The sequence below is a fragment of the Streptopelia decaocto genome (genome assembly GCF_964273445.1).
Source record: "Streptopelia decaocto genome assembly, chromosome: 3".
NCBI classification, from domain to species: domain Eukaryota; kingdom Metazoa; phylum Chordata; class Aves; order Columbiformes; family Columbidae; genus Streptopelia; species Streptopelia decaocto.
The window spans coordinates 39,306,906-39,328,118 of NC_138656.1; the positions used below are offsets into that span (position 1 = coordinate 39,306,906).

Here is a 21,213-nt window from a genome sequence, read left to right on the forward strand (position 1 = left end):
AGGAGCATCAATAACTGGTTATTTTCTATACTCACTGTAACTACAAAATGTATGTATCACTCCCTGAAAATACAGCATAGGTATCCTTTTTCCAGAGAAGTATCTTTGTATAACTGGTGGAAGTTTATTTTTTGTATGGGAATGTCAGTACTACTACTGAACAATGAATTTTTTTTACATTGGAGACACATTACAGATCCATTCAACTTGTCAGAAAAAAAAATAAATAAAGCCTAAAGTCAGGACACTCAGAAGTAAAATACAACATGGAGGAGGTAGTTGTATTTTCAAAGTACTAATCAGCTTTGGGAAAAAAAAAAACAAAAAAACAAAAAACAATTGCAAGAATAATTTGCCACTGAAGTGAAAACAGAAAAAAACAAAGAAACAGAGAAGGCATGAAACCATGTTTGCGTTGTCTAAACAAAAGATGTTTTTTCAGGCACTGCCCAAGACTGTCTATAAAGAGCACTCACTTAAATGAAAGCATCAAAGCTACCTCATTCATTAACTCAGAAATGCCATGGAAAATACTCCAGGAGCTAATGGAGAACTTAGCAAAGGAATCAACCATCCAAAACAACAGAATTGCTTGAAAGACATAGGAAAAAACCTCCAGATGGTAGAAGTGTTAGGCAGTATAAATTGGAGAAAACCAACTACACCTGTATAAAAAGGTTGCCACAAGTCTTAGATCTATGTTTTCAATGCTGTTTGAGCTTGTACTTACGCCTGTACTAGTGCAACAGAAAATAAATAAACAAAAGAAACCCCTCTAAATGTGGTCCTTGTAAACACAACTATGCCTCTGTATAGGACAATACATCAGAAGACCTACTAGGTCTTCTGATGAAAAAATATGTGTTCGACTACAGTTTTAAAATCCCAATTTATGACTCCTCCTTTGTCGTTAAAGTCATAGTAAAAACCCATTGCCTCAATGAAAGTCCAAATCCAGTATAGGAAAACTATCTAGTGGTTTTCCACACTCACACACAGAAAAAGGAAATGTGATATAATACAGAGAATAATTGTGTCTATGCATAGTAATCCATAGGTTTTTATTAATTGGTTTTGCATATCACAAAAGAAACTCTACTCATGTCAAGAGATCCTCTTGATTTTGCCACTGTTCTACCTGCAACTGCATCTACATGCCCTCTTAATCTACAAGAGAAGTAATCAGAATTATTCTTCAAAGTTCTGTTTTCTGGGACAAATAAAACCAATCATCAGCCCAAAGAACTGATGCTACTCTGAGAAGGAAATATAAAATACTTGCTAAGAATCAACGTCACAACACATGTGATGTGTGGCAGTGTGTCCGGAACACAACTTCTAGCTCCAAGTGGGGTGACATACCCACAAATTATCTACTGGCTTTCTTCAGAATTTGGACACTTTGACTAGTCAGAGAGTTTGAAGGCTGGTAAAGCACAGGTGTCACAGCAGAGAGATTAAGGTGCTCTCTGTCAGGTTATATGCAAGGCTTCTCAGATAAAAAGGCAGGTATGAAAACAGTGTATAACCAAGGAAATACTAATACTCCTTAGATATCAATTTCCACCCTTTTTTACCACCTGTATAGAATTTTAAATCTCAATGACAGCTATAACTCTTACACCAACAAAACAAAAAACAAAACAACAAAAAACAAACAAAACAAACAAAAACAAACAAAAACCCCAAAACAATACAAACAAAAAAAAACACACTCAAAAGAGGCAGAGCCCTATCAAAGTCAAGTTATGACCAGACAACTACGTGCGACAGCATTAACTGTAACAGCGACCGGGTTTCGGGAGGACCACAAGTAACTCCTCTCTGGCCGCCAGCCGCACCGAGAGCCGAGCGGGCCGCGCTGCCCCAACCCAGCCTCCTCGCCCGCCGCAACACCGCACACGAACTGTGTGCCGGTGTCCCGCCGGTAAGGGACAGCCGGGTACGGCGGAGCCCACCAGCAGAACCGGGCAGCGGCTGAGGTGAGAGCGCCCGCCGAAAGCAGCAGCGAGCTGGCCCCCACCCCGCGCCGCTCTGCCCGCTTACCTCGCAGGCGCCTCTGGTACCGCTCCAAGGACTCTTCCAGGGCGGGGTCCCCGCGGGGCGCCCGCATGACGCCGCCGCTAGCTCCCGGGGCAGCAGCCGGTGAGCAGCGGTAGTTCGAGCCGCTCCTCCGTCCCGCGCTCCGCTCCCGCCGCGGGCTCCCGGAAGAACCACAAGTCCCACAATGCGCGCGGAGCCCCCCTGCGGCTCCGTGGCGTCGGCCGTTGCTACCCGCCGCCAGCCTCCGCCCGCCACACTCGGGACGCGCCACGCCCGCCAACTGCGCGGCGTGAGGGAACGTGGCCAGAAAAAAACTACAGATACCAGGATGCAACGCGCCGTGCTGTGCGCCTTGGGAGGTGGAGTCCCGCTGGCCACCCACTCCCGACAGGGGGAGGAGGAAGGTGGTCGCAGCCTCTTTTTTCCCCTTTGTTGTGGGTTGCGGCGGCACGCGCGCCTGCGCACAGCACCGCTCTTCCGCCTACGTCCCGGGGACCGCAGCGGCCGGGTATAGCGCAGGTCCAGTCATGGCCGCGGCCCGAGCGGAGAAAACCATTGTCTGAGGCCGGCGCATGCACAGCTCGGCGCCTCCGCCGCTCGGTCCCTGACGCCTGCGCACTGGCCTCCCCCACCCCCCCCCATTGTGTGAGCTCGGGCGGCGCCTGCGCAGTGCTGTGCCCCGCTCTCCCCGTTAGCCGCTATGTGCAGGGAATAACGTTGGGGTGGTTGCCAGAGGGACACCGACCAGAGCGCCCCGCCCCCGTCCCGCGGGGATGCCGGCTCAGTGAGCACCGGCGGCGGCACCACCAGGGACGGACCCTCCCCAGCGCGGCGAACCTCCTCGAAGGGGTAAGTGAAGATGCTGCGGCCCCGGCCGAGGTTCGGGCGGGAGCCGTGATGGGGAGATGGGCCGGAGTCGCACCGTTTGTCCGTCCCGACATCCGTCCGGTGCCTATTGTATCAGGTGGCCCTCGCCTACCGGGCCTCGGCGCCGTGTGGCGGGGGCTGCGCCCGGCGGAGGGGGCGGTAGCGCGGTCTGGGCACAGCCCGCTCCCCCTCCCTCGTCCCCGCTGGGTCCGGAGGCTGCTGCGCGCCCCCGCCTTCCTTTCCCCTCGTAAGCGCCGTGGGGGGGCTTCGTCGCTCGCTGCCTGAAGAGCATCAGAGCGGGCTGGATGCGGACGGCGCGTCCAGATGCCACTGCCCGCGTCTCTGTGCCCCTTTCCGCCCCGCCGGGGGCGCCGCCGCCGGCACACCCACCCGGCCGCCCGCGGCGCGGGCATCGGGGCTTCGCAGCCTGCGGCTCGCCTCCCGCGAGCGGATTTCCGTGATCCGAGCAGACGCTTCCAGAGGTTTAATTTTTTAAATATATTTTCGATTGTCCCTGTTTCACAAACTGCCCCGGGGCTGGAGGTGACGTGTTTCTCCAGATTTAAAAATCAGAGATGCATTTCATTCGATATGCGGTGTTTTCCCGCGTCCCCTTAAAATAACGTCTTCTGAGAAGCATGAGGTAGAAAATCTGTTGGTTTGCCTTTTCCCTTACTGCGTATTTTCACCCAACGAGGCGGGTCTTCTGCATTCAAAAATACTCTCCAGAAGGCGTGATCTTTTCTTTCCTGAGGCTCCTCCCGGGAAATAAAATGAAAAACAAAATAACCTTTTTTTTAATTTTATTTTTTCTTTTTGTTCCCGGTGGCGAGAAACGGGGCCGGGCCCACTTTGTGTTTCTGTCGCGGAGAGGAACGGGTTACTGAGCTAACAAAAACCCGATGGCGATGCTGGAGCGGGTTGCAGCGGAGGAAGCTGGCGTCGAGGCGCGCGGCGCGGCCCTCCTCCGCCCTCGCTCCTGCGCGCGCTGCCGGCTGCAGGCGGGAGGGAGGGGGTGGGAGGCAGGGCGGGGGGTGTCGCGGGGCTGCCGTTGCGCGGCGGCGGCCGTTGGTGCTCGTGCTGCCTGCCGCGAGCCCGGGGCGGCAGCGGTTGGGCGGCGCGCGTGAGCCGGTCGTTGGGCGCAGTAGGTGCGGGTACCAGCCGAGGGGAGCCCGGCCGGTGACAGAAGAGCGGGTGGGGTTCGCTGGTTGTGGGCCTTCTGAGCCGTGTTCTAGGCGTTTTTAAGGTGAGCTGACAATTAGCCCATCTGCTCCTGCGGCTTTACGGAAAAAAAATGAAGCGTAGATGCTGTGCCGATGAGTGGAAGATAGATTAAGAATTGCGTTCTTATGACAAGAGATTACTGGTCTGCACTGGTCTGCACTTTGAAGAAATTATTTTCTTCCATGTGAAAGCAAAGGTACTCATTTAACTACTTGGAAAGAGTAAAGGCTGTTCTGGCACTGCCATGATCATCTTTGCTCCTTTGGAATGCCATTCAAGACATGGTGATGGTGTTCTTGGCCCTGAGTTTGCCTGTGTGAAATGATGTATGGGATGGGACAGTTTTTGTAAATTGAATGAAGACATGATTAAATATGCTGTGATTTCCTGTGATTAATTTCCTCTGGGAATTACTTTACAACCAGATGCTGAGAAGTCTGTCTTGCTGGAACTGAACTCTTTTAGTATGGAAGCTCCTGAGCTTTAAATTTTACTTAATGAGGAAAAAGTTAAACATAAATACCACAAAGAATCTCATCTCACTCTTTGATTGTTATATTTTAAAAACACTTTTTGTTGTTTGCTGCCTTTTTTTTTTTGGTCCGAAGGACGTCAAGAGGGCTGGCTGAATAGTGCAGCTGAGGATACACAGAAATCTCAAGAATCTAAAAGGTGTTTCTAATGGATCAGATAAAATGTTAATGGATCAGATAAAATCTTTTATTTCATTCTTTTATGTCAGAATGTTTCTCTTTAGAAGTTGTTACCAAACTTATGTTATCATGGTACTTCATGGGGTTTTTTTTGACAAATGACTGCTTCCCATACCAATTCTAGCTGACTGTTGCAAACAATAATGGGTTCTTCCTATGTTGTGCTTCATCAGCTGTAATAGACTTTTTTTTTTTTTTAACAATTCTGTTCATAACATACAAACCGGAAAAAAACCCAGTTATGAAAGTGAACTGGAAAAATCTATGTTCACTCTTATGAACACCTATGTTCATGAGGTGAGAGCTAGGAAGCCTCCTTGAATGACTGGAATGAAACCTGAGGCATGAATACCTGCAGAAATTGATTTTGAAGTACCATTTCCAGTTAGTGCAAATGCAGGAAAAATATATTTAATGTATATTGATATCATAGTATCTCCTTGAGTCTCCTAAGAAGACAATTTTCATGTTAGCACTGCATTTCTTAGCTTTGCAATCAGAATGGAACTGAAATAAACCAGATTATTTTTACTTTAGTTAGAAAGCCAAGACAATCTGTGACATTCTAGTTTTCCTTTAGTAAATTCTGAACAGGGGAGTCAGGCATTGAATCCATGCAGACAGCAGATTTTACTTGCAGAAATTCTCATAATTGCTTCTAGTAAAAGGACGCAATGGCATGCACTTCCCCCTCTTTGAAGAACATGCTACATAATGTAGTAAAAATTGATATGGCTGTGACTAGGACTGTGAAAAGAAAGTTCTTCATTATTGGGGGATAGAGCTTTGAGTTTGCTATCTGGGAGCTAGCATTAGATATGTATATCTTTTCTAAAATACACATCTTCACTGTGCTAATGAGCCTGTGGAGGTGTCTTGTTGTCTATTAGGTTTATAATGCTCTTAACAAATGCCTGCCTTTCTTCCGTTGTAGCATTGAACACTCTGTATCTATGTATCTATGCATTTTCAATGGACTCGTCTACAGTGAGCAGCTTCCTTCAGTGCACAATGCTAATGCTTTCCTGGGTCTGGGTCCATCCAGTGCATTGAATGAGGCAGATGACCTGGGGAAAAATAGTATGTGATCATCTGACTTAAACTGTAACAGAAGACATGCAAATTAGGGTGGGAAGACAGTACAAACTACATGTTTAAACAACCTTGTGTATCTGTGTTACACAGTTATACATGCATAAAAATCTCGAAATAAATTATGAATACTTGGTTCATTCTTGTCGTTCAGTTTCTCTGACTCCCAGGCTATTTTTATTTTACAGGTGCATTTGTAGTTAGAATACCCTTTTAAATTCAAATTTTGTTTGACCTTTAAAAAATAATTTATATATATATATATATATATAATCATGTATATTGTCAAAACCGCCTTGTCCTAGAAGTTTCAAATAAAACCTACAATATGTTTTAGTAGATTGCTGACATAATTAGACTTCAGAGAGTGAGACCTGTGTTTGGGGAAGGACTCAATGCTGCATCACTGAAGTTGAAGGGTTACTATGCAGGCTCTTACATGGTGAATTAGAACCAAGTATGGGAGTAGGTGGATTTTAAAGAGAGTGACTAGCAGTTATGTCTTACTGCTTCTGCGTAGAGTATTCCCAATTAGTCACTCTCTTCTGGTTTAGGTACAGCTCTACTGCTCTGTTGAAGTGGGTCTGCTGCTTTTCTAAGTACTTGAGAAGTTGATTCACTCAACTAACCCAGCAAAACCCTATTTCTTTTTTGTTTTGCGTGAATTTCCACGCCCCTACCCCTCCTCCCTTGGGTTAAGAAATTGCATTATCTTATTGTGTGGTCAGATGAGTGCCAGAACAAGTACACAGACTGGGGAGAGCAGTGTCAAGCTTGGAAGAAGGGCATACTCCCTTTTTCAGTAGCAGGGGTATGTTCAGTGTGTTTAGCTGTCCTGTCTGGCTGTCCTCTGTGCCACTATAGACTACGGTGATCAGAAAGGGGGTGGGTTATGTATAAATCTAAGAAAGCAAAATAATTAAGATACTGGGTTTGTTCTTATTGTTAGCCTTTGTTTACTGCACTTGATATGTAAAATGTCCACAGCCACAGACCAAATGTTCAGAACATATTACTGGATGAAAAAAATGTTTCTATGCAAAGTAGATGTGAAAAGAGAGAGGAGAAGTGGTTCTGTTAAGTGGTGTGACCTTTGAACAAGGAAAAGCAGTTTTTTTGCACCAGGATAATATCTTATCTTTTGCAGAAATTTTGAAATATTTTCGTAGTTTTTTCTTGCCTGCTTACTAGTTTCAAAGTGTGTGATTTTTGTGAGTTGTAGATAAGTGTTATTTGATATACGCTTAGAGAAATTGTTTTTATTCATTCAAAATGGAAGCATCTTCTCTTTTTTCATCACCTGAATAGAACACTCGATAAAACATGATAATTTTTAACCATTTGAGCCCAACATATTTGTCAAATTTGTCTGTCCTTCTCTTTTTCTCCTCTTAGAAATGGTTACTGAGAAACAAACTTTACCTCAGCTGGGTATGTTTTAGAACTCCAATATCATCCACTGGTGGGCCTAGTGAGCTGATTCAGGTCCAACAGCTGCAGCTCCCTTAGAGTCTAGGTTCTTTGATTTGTCTTGCTGTGCTTATTGCAGTGATTTGCGGTTTTGTAGTAGGGTCCTTTGTTTACTTGCTTCCATTCTTGTGAACTAAAATTATCTTTTCCTTGAAACTAAGGTGTATTCCTTGACAAGTAGCTGAATCTTTTGAAGTCCATGTGATGGGCTTTCCAGATCTCATCTCATTTTATACCTCATTCCAAATGAGATTTTGATTCTGCTCAACTTGTTGCTTTCCAGCAAGAACTGCAATTATTGAGCTTTTCAGAGCAATAGTAACAGAAGTGGTGCCACTTCCTGGCATTTCCAAGATGTTTCTTTATGCACAAGGTATTTTGTTAGTCTTCAGCTGTGATATTGCATGAAGAACTTGTAATCAATGCATTAGCTAACCATTATGGTTTGAAAGTAGCAAGACACTGAATGCATTCAATCATATGTACTTAGGATTTTTCCTTCAAAATTACATGCTTAAATAATTTTATTGATGATCTTTGTATTGAATAACAGATATTTGGCCATCTAAATATGAATTCTGTCTTCAATCTGAAAGCCTTTTCAGTTATCTCTTATTTGTCTTCTTGTGGTGGATTACATTTCAAGATTAGGAAGAAAAATGCAAGAAGCTGGAATGTCATCGTATCTTTTCTGTTTTCTCATGAATGTACATTTTTATTGCTTTCATTAATCTCACATCTAGATCTAGCAGGTTGAGATCCTTGAGTTCTTGCATTTTGTGGGTCTTTCCCTTGGTAAAGTTTCATTCCAAAACCAAGAAAAGCATTATGCCTTAATATTTTCATCTATTGTGCATTTGGGGAGATAGCGCCGTGGCTTTCAGAAAAAGTTTTATGCAAAGATGTCTGTGCATTATTTTATATTTATAGCTGTTTCCATAGGAATTTTTCCTTTTCAAGATATTTTTCTTCACATTTGGGGTCATTGATCTAGAGCAGATTTAGAAGAAAGTCTGCATTAGTTTATTATGAGGTAAGCGACTCAAGATTTGAACATAGAATTGTGATGTGTTATAAAAATGGTTGAGATGAGTGGAAAAAAATAAAAATACACACTGAAACCTTTAAAAATTATATAGTTTTAATCTGCAATAGGTAAATATGAAAACTATTTTAACAATAATTATTATATTAATATTTGTTATGTTTACTATAGGCCTGTCTAAATAGAAGTCCTATGAGGCTTAGGTGGATTTGGTGGAATTGACCTGCGTTCTTGTAGCAGCCTAAGCAGAATTGGCTGCTGGCTGCCGTGTTCTTCCCTTTTCTCCCACCCCTCACTGCACAGCCCCACTCCTTTTGCTTTGTTGCTAGATTACTGTGTGTTGGTTTCTGGGAACCATTTATATGTTTGTGGAAATGGAGGAGAGCACAAGAGTTTGTTGTTAGTTGAATATGCTGAAGTAGCTCGGCTCAGCTGCACACAGTCTTACAGCCAAGGCAAAGGGAATACTCAGGACTTTGTGGCTGGGGCAGGGTGAGAGGCTTGGGATCCAGACAGCGGTGGAACTGGCTTTGTCTGATGTGGAACCACAGCTTCTTCAGTTTATCATTTATATGATGGGGGTTAAAACTGTTCATTTGGTTGAGCCTTCAACACTAAGGTTTAAACTGGGTCAGTACAGTGTAGTTTTGGATATGCAAGCAGCCTATAATGTGACAGGGTGATCTGTGTATTAGCTTTGTATGTATTAATTTTCCATAGTAACTCCTACTGTGTGGCACATGCAAGGAAGACAAGTCAGTTCACACAAAGTAGGCTACTTGAGATTTTTTGCAGCAGAAGTGTGTGTGCAGGAACTGCTAATAAGGAAAAGGTGCCACACTATAAATTCACATCCCACACTGCTGTCCTGTTAACTGTTCCTATATTCAGACCTTTAAATTTAATTAAGCTGCTAACTTTTCCATTTCAGCCAGTAAAAACTTTGGGCAGAGGCTGCTCCAATCTCACTGTAAATTAAGACTGCAATGTATACACTGGAATTTTATCATCTTTTCAGACGTTAGAAGTTGTGGAGGATTTGAAAATAAAATGTGTTTTCTTTCTCTCTGAACCAAACTTGCAAAAACATCTGAAAAGCACTTTGAACTTGAGGAGAAAGAGGGAATAAAAGTCAGTCTTTGAAGCTTTGTTGATATTTTTCTTATTACTTAGAGTTAAAATACAAATAATAAAGGATAATTGTTTTGCCATGATTATTCAGTATCCTTTTAAATTTCAACTGTCTTTCTGTCTGCAGAAGACTGCAGATTGGTAGTGACTGGTATATTCTAGAGAAGCTATTCCTAACTGTAGAGCTTGACTTTTATGGATGTATTGGCTCACATGATTGGACCTTTATTATCTGTTTAATCCATTGTGGTGTGTGTGTGTTTACACTCGCAATACCATGAGAATGCACTCATTCTATTAAAAATGCTTTTGTGCCTGGATGGGATGGTCCTCAACCTGTTCATCTTGTGGACCAGGTACAAGGAACATGTTTCTGTTTTCTCTCTTCCTCCCTCTGACTTGCAGTAGTACATGGCATGTACATCCAAGGCTACAGAGAAAAAAGCACTTTGAATTTCTGACAACATTGGGAAAGCATTTTGCTTTTGATTCAAAGTAAAGCAATCCTATTTAGATAAAAAGGAGCGAAAAACGTATGCAGGAGAACTAGTAATGCTTGCTTTCTCAGGGATGTGTCCAGTATCCCGAACTGTGCTGAACCTCAGCATGCACATGTGCTTGCTCTTGCCCCCTTGGTTCAGAACTAGCAGTATTTCATGGGGAAAATAACCTGCATGGCAAATATCCTGCAAAGGCAGAGCACAGAGTAGCCATGTAACCACAGAGGAGCCAGGTGAGCACAGGTCAGCCAGCAGGCTGTAAGGAGCTGGGAACTGTCAAACTTGTAACACAGCGTTTCTGCCTGTGGTATGATGGACTTGTTCTGCTCAGCACACCCCAAAAACTTCTAGGAGCTTCGTATCTCTGAAAACTCCAGTTCTCTAAAGCTTGCTGTTAGGAGGAGTGATTGGCAGAAAAAGAGTGACTACTTAAGCCCTACTTCGTCAGGTAACTAAAAATGGTTTCAGTAAGAATTTTAATTTCTGTTTGGCAAGAAGGAGAATGCCATTTAAAATTTTTTTTCTTGTTTGTTTAAAAAATAAACATTCTTGCTTGAAGTAAGATATATGCCTTTTAAAAATCTGTCTGGGGAAATAAAGTGAAGGCTACAACTGGGCTATTTTAGATTAAGAGATAGTATTGTCTTGCATGTGACAGACATAATAAATAATTACCATCTTTTCAGTAGGAAGTATACAAGAAATACAGTCCAGGAAGAACCAAGGCAAAACGAACAAAGAAATGCAGCACTAATTTACTCAAAAGATGTTCAGCGTTATTTATTAAACTATCAAAAGTGTTGCTCAGTGGGTATGAGTAGTGATAATAACTTTTATACCACAGAAATGTAGAGTAATTTAAAGAACAGAGGATGTGAATTGTTCCAGCTTTTAAAAAGGGAACTGATGATGATTTGTGTTAATCAACTTATGCTTTTGTCCATATTTAGTTCCGTGTTAAAATGATTTAAAATATTTTTGGTAAACCGGAAGACTATTTCTCTTTTGCAGCAGCATGGTCAGCATTGCTTAATATACCTTTTACTTTTCATGCAGCTGAGCATAACTAAGTGTCCAGTCAAATCTTCTTGTTGGAGACATAAAATGGGTAACTTCTGTAGTAACTGTGGGTAGTTCTTACCACACAAAAAAAAAAAAAAAAAAAAAAAAGCACCCCCCCAAAAGTTTTCAATGAAGGGGATGGCTTGATCCCTTTTTGTGGATGGGGTTATAGCATCACTTTCCTCTTCTTTGGTTCTATGACTGGAGCAGTGTGCGTGGAGTTCAGAGCTCTTTCCATTTAGCCTTCCCTTTCTCATATCTTCATTTTATTAGTTTATTTTTAAAAAAAACAACTGAGTTATTGAACTTACAAAGGTAAACCTATATAGATTTCCTCTTACAGATCTACATGAATTCCAGGTTTATATGTATTGAAAGACATGCTTGCATTCATTTAATATATTTGAGAAAATATTTATAGTATGATATTAATAAGAATATTTTCCAGTGGTTTCCAAGTGTTCCAAATATAACCATATTTTCATTGTAATATTCTGCAAAACATATGCTAATTTTGTACCAAAGTGAATTTAAATCGCCAGTCATTGTTGAACCATCTTTTAAAGGTCCACCTGAAAATATTCTGCTTAGCTTCTGATTGTGATTTAGTTGAGAAGTTGTAATGTACCTGCTCAAATAAGTCATTGCATAAAAATGTCAAGCTGCGTACTCACTGCATGTGTTAATTCTGGAAGTATGTAGTGATAATTTCACGTGTAACTGATCATATTTAGTAAATAAGAGGTAATGTAAGAAATAGAATTAAGACTCACTCTGCTAGTGGCAATATTACTGTTTGTTGCTGCATACAAGAAAGGAGAGAGTAGGCACCGCAAGCAAATGTGGAATAGATTCTCTTCAGGGAATCCATTTGCTAGGTACTAATTACAGACTGGCTTAAAATCTTTGCAATAAATAATATTGATAATTAAAACCACGGGTATTCTTATTGTTTGTGCAGATGTCTTACCTTGCTTTGTGTCTTGCTACATTCTTAATACTGACTTCTTGGTAGCTGTTTTCACATAATATGTTGAGGAAGTATTTGTTACCTTTCAGTTTCATTTCATGGGAAGGAAAGAAATGGGAAAGACACAGATATTAAAAGAAATGCTTTATTACAAACTGCAAGACTAGATTTCTGTTGAATAATTTGGGATGTGAGTAAAGAACTGAACAACTAAGTAAAATTAAAGGCATTTTAAGCCTTGCCCTACTCTATTTTTATGTTAATATCCAGGAAGAGGAATTCCTATCAGGAAAATCAAGTCCCATGTTTTTGTCTGAGATTAGAAAATGCTGAACATGAAGAAAAGTACTCTCTTCACATCACAGCTACCATGCTAATTTTTAAACAATTTTGCTTTTAAGCTTGTCATAGAATCAAAGAAGCATTTTGGTTGGAAGAGACCCTGAAGAACATTGAATCCAACCATTAACCTAGCACTGGCACTAAACCACATCCTTAAGAACCGCATCTACTTGTCTTTTATACACCTCCAGGGATGGCGATGCCACCACTTCCCTGGGCAGCCTGTTCCAATGCCTGACAACCCTTTCCATGAAGAATTTTTTCCTAATATCCAATCTAAACCTCCCTGGCACAACCTGAGGCCATTTCCTTTTGTCCTATCACTTGCTACTTGGGAGAAGAGACCAACACCCTCCATGCTACAGCCTCCTTTCAGGTAGTTGTAGACAGCGATAAGGTCTCCCTTCAGCCTCCTTTTCTCCAGTTCCCTCAGCTGCTCCCCATCAGACTTGTGCTTCAGGCCCCCCACCAGCATTGTTGCCCTTCTCTGAACTCTCTCCAGCACCTCCATGTCTTCCCTGTAATGAGAAGCCCAAAACTGGACACAGTATTTGAGGTACATGATGTTAAATACTTTGTAGTATACCTATGTAGCACAATATAGTTATGAGACAGAATCGATGAGCTTTTATTAGGTTTGTGCACACATACATATTCTCCTTGTCTTCAGACAGTGAAGATTGCTTGGAGCAAACATCACTTATAACTTTAAGGCAAAATTGTGATCCTTTCGTCTTTTTTGTAAAATAAGTACATCCAACTTTTTTTTTTTTCTTTTTTTTTTTTTTCTTTTTTCCCCTCTCTTCCATGTAGAGCCTGTGTTACTGATCTTGGAACAAACAACTTAGTGCATTTCCAAGAAAAATACATCTGTGGACTTGGCTGCTGAGAATAATTGTGAAAAGCTCCAAAGTATTCCATAAGGGAGAGGGTAGAATGTATCAAATATTTTGTATGAAGGCTATGTTGGAATGATAGATATGTTTTTCGTGTTACAGTGGAGATGCAGCAAAGAATAATAATACCTTTTTCAGTTATATATTTGTAATACTATGAGTGGATGTGGTGATCAGTAACATTGTTTTCTATAATTGTCCTCTATCGGTTCTGCTTTCTTGTTTTGGGTATTTCTGCATTGTGTCAAGAAGTAAAATGGTAATGAAAACGGATAGCTAGATATTAAAGTTACTTAAATACATGTTTTTCTTTGCAGAATATACTTATCTTCATACCCACAAACTAAATAATTCCTTGTATTAAAGAAGAAAAAAATTGCATTGGTTTGAATGTAATTAAATCTTACTTAGTATCTTGGGACATGGAATAAACCCTGTATATTTCACAATTTTGGGAAAAGTGAAATCACCACCCTAGGGAGGTTAAGAGGTCCAGTTTTATTTGCAAAGTAGTGTTTGTCTTTTCAGTAGTGTTCTGGGCTGTCGTCGGTACTTGGCCACCACAAAACATCCTCTTCATACACAGCCTACAAAAAAACTTGGAATATGCCGCAATGGAGGCAGTGAGAATAGGAAGTGGAGGAGGAGGACTTGACTGCTTCTTTAAGATTACATTCTGCTTGAATGCAATGCCTGGTTTGTATTTTTTATTTATTTTCCTGTTTGCTTATCTTAGCAATAGTATGCTCTGATACGGAGAGGATGGAAGTGAGACGTATTTCTATAGTTTTCATTAGAGGAAGCTTTTTGCCCAAGCCAATTTGGTTATGGTTTCTTTGTCCTGCTTGTCATAATAATTTCTAAAGGCTACATATCAGATGTATTACTTTATTAGCATACTAGTTATGCTTGTCTCTGTATAGGTGACCTTCTTTGATTATGGAGAAATAGGAAAAGTTCAAAATATTTTTCTTTATGCAGTCTCTTAATCGGTATGAGAGTGGTGGACAAAAAATGAGCACTTGGTCATAAATTAAGCTACTCTTATAAGCAGTCATCACACTTTAGCTTTTTATTGAAAGCAACTTTTGAAAAGTGTTGCCTTTCAGTGTAGGAAGTTCTGCAAAGAAGAATATTCATGAGAAATGATTTTTCATTTATGAATGTAAAGCTTAGGAATGCGAAATGAGATGTCCATTTTCTTTAATAAGTGCAAAATATCCTTATTGCCTGTTATCCAAGGATAAGATAGGGCCACTTGCTTAAAGTCTTAATGGCTTTATCCAGGTGGCTAATAACTGAGTATGCTTTGAACAGTTTCAGAGCTAATGTTTAGCCTGAGAATACCTTAAAACTTAAAAAAAAACCCAACCAACCAACCAACCAAAAACCTTCAGCTACCCCTGATTATTATAACAACATATGCATAAAAAGGCATATGATTGCTGTGTAAGAGTATTTGTGTACGGTACCAGTCTCATGCAAAGTTTTCTGGTCAGTCTTTTGCTGTTCTTAATACAGTTTGATTTCCTAGATACTAATAATTGTGGTGGGTTTGGGGCTTTGAGTGGTTTTATTTGGCTGGTTTGGATTTGTTTTTCCCCTTGGGAGCTTCTCAATCCCCCCTCTTTTTTTTTAAGTGGACTTTTGTGATAGGGAGAGGCATGACTGTCTTTATAGTTCCTGTAACATTTCATTTCACTTTCTTAAGTGCTTTAAATGGGAGATTCTTTAGTTTCAATTGGGTAAGTTTGCTTAAACTTGGTAGAAAGTCTTGACTGTGACACTCAAATGATTGATAGCCATCACGTAAGCCTTATTTTTGCACATTTCTTTGCAATATTTTTATGTTGATATAATAGTAAAGGGAAAGATCTCGGGCTTTTTTTTTTTTGGTCATGATTACATTAAAATCAGAGTAGGGTATGATTTTTTTAAGCCATCGTCCCTTAGAATCAAAACCCCAAGCAGCTTTCAGTGCAGCTGCACTGTTGGCACAAAAAGGTGTTTATTTCAGTTGTTGTTCTGACAGCTATTACTGTGTGTCACAGCAATAAAATAGACATACATCTAATTCTGGCCTGGACCAGAGGGAGAGGATGCTTGTGCAGCCCCACAGCTCTAGCCACATTACAGGACAGACTGGCTGACTTAGAGAGGGCAGCAGCCTCCTGAGCTGCTTTCTTGTCCTTACTGTATCAGATGGATGGAGCAACCTGTAGGAAAGGAAGAGTAACTAGATCCCTTCCATAGAGATCTCAAACTCTTTGAATGCAGGAGAAAAATCTCTCTCTGTCCTTAGTATCATTCCCAGCTAGAAGGCTTTTATGCCTTTTTGTAATTAAAATATGAGGAAGAAATGCTGCTTGTCACAAATGCTGCTGAGTCTGTTATGATAATCTGACCCTGGGGCCAGATCGACAGGGTTCTAGACTGTAACCTCCAGCTTCATCACTGTAGGGTGAAGGGTGTGGCCATATGTCTCTTCCCTCCCTGGCTTTTTAATTTGTTTTTACTTCCTCTTCCTTTCTCTCCTAGTCAGAGACCCCCTGAGAAATACATTGCTATTGCTGTATTGATTTGGTAGAACTGTAGCTCTTGTTGTTTTAGTTATTCTTTTATGATAGGTAATATAGGTAATGTGCGTAGCTACCTGTGTTGGATATGTACTAATTCAAAAAAATGTGCGGGGCATGACTCAGCTTCATCTCCAGATGCTTTATAAAGGCATTTTCTTACTCTTGTTTTTGTTTCTGCTGTATGTTTTATTATATTTTTTCTGTTTAAGCTTAAAATAAATAACTTTAAAAACCTTTAAAGAATATTTGATCTAGCAGGTGTTGCAAGTGGACAGTTTTCTCCGTCTGTAGACAAAAGGCCTAGATGATTTTGTAGACTAAGATTCTTGCCTTCTTTTCTTTTCCATCTCTGTGTACACACAAAAAAAAAAAAAAAAAAGAGGAGGGGATGTGGGGGCAAAAGAAGAGAACAGTTTTGCATGGTAGTGGTTAAGAGGGCTTCTTTGCTCTCAGTGCTTCCCTTGTACTGTAGAATTTAGTCATGGCTACATCTTTCAATGGATACTGAAAATTGCATATTTTAGACATGGTACAAGGTTTCCGTATGATTTTTCAAATCTGTTTTTCAAGAAATTGTGGCCAAATTTGGACATTTGAACTAAGGTGGAACAGGTCAAATATTTCAGAAGCAGAGTGAATACCTGAGGATATAATTCAGTTGCCTTGTCAGCTAAACCTTAATAAGTTTTACAGATAAACAGACCAAGGAGGACTGCAATTTTTTAGATGTTTTGGTTTAGTGATAGGGACAGTCATCCTAAATGTACTCCTGTTCCCCATTTGAGCAAGGAAGTGAAATTGAATGGATGCTTCACTTTTCCCTTAGGTTTCCTGTTTTCTTCTTCACTGTTTTGTATGCTTGCCATCCAGTTCTACTCTGTTTTGTTAGTCTATAATTCTCAAGTAATTGCATAAAATTGTCATTAGCTTTATAACTAATAGCAGTATTCCTTTATATCAGTGTAAACGAGAACAGTTTCTTGTTCAGGGGTGTATGTAGCATTTGAATGTTTCTAGAGCGATGTGTTCAGGTGACTTTTCCAGTGAGTGAAGTATTTTCTAATAGCAATTCTAGCTTGTTGGACAACTGCTGAAAATATAGAATTGTTTTAGTCAGTTTTCCTAAGTATGCAAGCTCATTTTCTCTGGGGGATGTCGATGAAGAGTTTCAGTGTTTTTAAGTGTGGTTTACCTTATCTATGCTTCCATTGATTTTTTTTTTCTTCTTCTTCTTCTTCTTCTTTTTTTTTTTTTTTTTTTTTTTTTCCCTCAGCCTTCTAAAGGTATACTTTGATTAACCTGTGTGGATATTGTTATGACACTTATCCAAGCCTCAGAGTGAAAAGTGACTTGACCAAAGCATTGCTTGGATAGTGTTGGCAATGGCCAACACTGAAGTTTTCTTACTTCTCCCTTGTACACTGTGAGTTCAGAAGATCCATAAATTCTTCAATAAATATTTTTATTGATCATTAGCCTAAACTCCTTTAATTTAGATGGGTTTTAATTATTTAAGGGTTTTGAGAAGCAACATTGCACACTGTGGCATGCAGAATGGCTTATGTAGATTGAGTTCCAGTTCCCAATGAAAAGTTCTTCAGCTGCGCAGTTGGAAGTTAATAATTCACAAAAGATTTTTGGTGGTGTGCAATGAGGCACAGGCTAATCAATTGGTGAGGAGAGGAGGAAAAAAATATTAATGGGTTGTTAGGCTTTTTGTTTTAACCTGAACAAGGTAAAGGTCCTGGTTAAAATATTAGGTGGTGATCTAGTTAAAGGTTATTTTCTAATGAAGGTTATGTAAGTAGGTTCATCATGATTGCACATGGAACACTGCTCACGATACTGCCCAACTTCAGACTATTTTACAGAGTAGAAAATATTATAGTGATGTTTTACACTTCCTAGATTTAAATCAGTTATCTTCATAGATTACTTTTTAAAATCAATTTTATATTGATATAGTAGTCTTCTCAGGGTTGAAATTACCTTCACTTTGCTCTTTCCTTTCTATAGCATAGATTTCTCAGTTTCAGTCGAAAATAGAACTGCTGGCACTAGGATTCTTAATTACATAGCACAGCCAATAAAGCAGTCATGGTAGGCACTTTTCCAGTGGGTGTTGTTTGCTGACAGCATTTCTTTGTGACTTGGAAATCACCTTAAACTTCAGGTCTTCTCCAGTCATTACTGACTCTATTAGGGCTCTCTTAATTCAGATTTCTTCCTTGTCATTCCTTATACCTGACGTTTGGCTTTCTTGATTCATACTCATACTGGAGTCTGCCTAGCTCTAGCTCAGGTGTCTGGTCTACATGTGGTGGTGTTCTCTCCTTCTGGGTCTTCTAACTTCATGTTTGTTCTCTACCAACAACAGCAGATGAATTTAGAATATTGGGGAAAGATGTCCTATTTTTGGTTGTAATTGGCACTACACCATAAAAAATGGGTAGCTAAAGCAACCTGTGGAGCATGCTCTGTGTAGGCAAGATGCATTGAGAGAATTTATCTGTGTGAACTGATATACACATGGAAAGTTTTCAAAAGCCATTTGCTTGTCTGCATTTGGATAGATCTGTACAAGAGCAATAGCAAAAGGTACAAATTGACAGTAAGGCCTCCTGTAACTTTTCAGTTATCAATTTGCATATATTAGGTACTACTTATAATTTTTTAAAGGTAGTAATATAGAATCTTTTCCTGTAATCTTGCTTTAGAAATGTTTCAGTCATTTCTTCTGAACACTAGGGAATTGTATGAGAAAGTAAAATTAATTTTAGCAAAATGTTTACCAGCTGGAAACAGGAACTTGTAGGGACAAATAATGGGCAACATAGGGCTTCCAGCTTTGTCAGTACTATGTCTTAGCTTGATGCAGGTTTTTTTAATGTTACTTTAAAATAATTCTTAAGTAAAATTTGTTGTACAGTTGTAGGATAAATTGTACCACTAAAATCATGCTATTTTCAGTCTTAATATGGAGGACTGAGGTGCTTAGAAGTCAGAATTTCAGGCCTATATTAGGTTTAGCCTAAATTTTAAATGTAGCTTTTTGTTTCTTTGTAGGATTGGTGTCTCAGTACTTGCTGATAGTTTAGTTGGAGAAAGCGGCTGTTTTCAGTTACAAACAAATGAAAAATGTAGACTGTAGATTGCTCAAATGTGAGATTATTAAGGATTTTTGCTTACAGTGACATTACTGTATCAAAACTATAATCTTGGCAGTGTTTCTCTAAACATATTTGAGATGGGTTACACCCATTTTTTGGCTACAGTTCTTAGGACTGAATTATATTTACAGGGAAGATGCAGCCAATTTCACTGTTGCCACATCATCTGTTTCAAATGAGTTACTACCCCTCTTTTCATTCTTATGCACTGGCTACTGCCTTTTGAAATGTATAGTCCTTCACTTTAAAATGCTGTTTCTTCGGCAGACAAGGAAATGTTTTGCAGTTGCAATAGGTCTCTCAGCAACTAACTTCCAGATATCTAGAATGAAGTATTGTTTTGAATTATCAAGTCTTAATGATGAAATGTTTACTAGTTTGTTTAAAGATTGCAAGGCAATAATGCCATACTAGGAAAGACTAATAAAACAAAATGGCTCATTAAAGCATTTAAGATTGATTTTTCTACAGAAGAAATAGTAGTTTTTTTCATAAATACTTCATCTGAAAAGTGTAGTCTATACTGTGGTAAGACAGGTCTGTCTGGACCAGTATCCTGTTCCCCATAAACAAAGGGTAGATAAGGAAGAGAGGTTATTAACTAAGATGATACCAAGTGAAACCTCTCTAGACCACACTCCCAGCCTCTCAAAATGCACAGCATATGCAGTTACTGAGCTATAACTGGGGTCTCATTGCCTTTAATAGGCATGATAATTTTTTTCTTCCATATGAATGCTTTTTGAACTCAGTGTAACCTTTTAGTATCCATAACATTTCATTGCAAGAATTATCATGACCTAAATTTACAGTGTGTGAAGAGCCACTTCTGATTATGATTTTGCACCTGTTGTACAGTAATTTAATTTGGTATCTCCTGGACACTGAACAATCTTTCATCCTTGGATTGTTCAGAACACTACAGCCAGAGTTCTACTACAGTCAGAGTTTTGCTATGCAGAATTTCCTTTGATCAAAGGCATGGATTTATTCTAAGGAATCCTTTAAAATAAAATATGTATCTAGGTTGATGATTCGTCGCAGTTGAGATGGCACTGTTTGAAAAGAACAACATTATTAACTTCAATAGAAATGGTGATGGGCTTTTAACTATAAATGTGCTACCAAGCTGTGTGGCAATGATTGCTCCGTATAATACATTTTATAAAACTATTTCAGATGACTTAATTTACTCTGTTGTCAGGCTTTATCATTTTTGGGAGATTTGAGCTTTTTTTTTCCTAGCTCAGTAATTGTTGACCTACTTGTCTGTTTTATAAATAAAAATAGAGGGGTTTTTTGCATTATTGACAGTCTGCCTATGTAAACTAAAACATAGTATTTGAATAAGAACTTTCTCAAATAGTTTGTATCTCTTCGAGGTTTTCATATGAATTTCCAATTAGAGCAGGAAGGCCAAGTGGTGTAGGTGTTGTTATGATAAGCAGATGGGACATTTAAAAGGCAGTAAAATATAAACAGAATAAGCAGCTTTGATATTGAACAGCGTGCTTGCTGTCAAACATCTCTTCAATTTACTTGTTAAAAGCTGGAATCTAGGCTAGCCATTTTTGCTTCTTCCTTTTCCTTTCTTAAAAGGAATGGAAAAAATATCATTTGATTGACCTAGTTTATTGTCTGGTTTTAACCTAGGTTAAATTAAAAATACAAATGTTAATTTCCTTCAAAGGTGCTGAATAAACTGTTTTAATTATTAAACACTTATTTGGTAGCTAGGCGTCTTGAAATTTGATCTCAGCAAGTTATTATTGTAGATTTAATTCATAATCTTCATATTTTCTCTGAATAAAGTATAGTTGAGACGTTGTATCACTTCTTCCCTTGTTTAACTTGAAGAATGTGTTGCAATACATCTGTGGAAAGATAATCCTATTGTAGATATCACTGTATGAGAGAACACTTCGTTGCAATATATATTTACTTTTTTATTAAGTAAATCTTTAGTACATTGAATCTTTCTAATTTCTTCCATTTGAATTGCTTTTTTTTTTTTATTTAACTGAGTGAACAGCTGTGCTGATTCATTTTAGCATCTGCCATGGTATGCTTTCAACTTTTTATTTTGTAAAAGTCAGTTTTGTCATTAAC

At 39.6% G+C, this 21,213-nt stretch overlaps 2 protein-coding genes across 7 annotated transcripts in view; one reads left to right on the forward strand and one right to left on the reverse strand.

Annotated features, from left to right (window-relative positions):
* The window catches only part of SDCCAG8 (SHH signaling and ciliogenesis regulator SDCCAG8), a 110,757-nt gene extending 108,154 nt beyond the window's left edge, over positions 1-2,603 (reverse strand). Inside the window, exon 1 of the mRNA XM_082049700.1 lies at positions 2,047-2,603. Within this exon, the coding sequence (XP_081905826.1) occupies positions 2,047-2,113 (67 nt within the window). The 5' untranslated portion in view covers positions 2,114-2,603. The remainder of the gene's footprint in view (positions 1-2,046) is intronic.
* Positions 2,604-2,746: 143 nt separating this feature from the next.
* The window catches only part of CEP170 (centrosomal protein 170), a 94,189-nt gene continuing 75,722 nt past the window's right edge, over positions 2,747-21,213 (forward strand). For all 6 annotated transcript variants that reach the window (XR_014183529.1, XM_082047617.1, XM_082047619.1 and 3 more), the window contains exon 1: positions 2,747-2,892. The gene's annotated coding sequence lies outside the window, so the exon portion shown is untranslated. The remainder of the gene's footprint in view (positions 2,893-21,213) is intronic.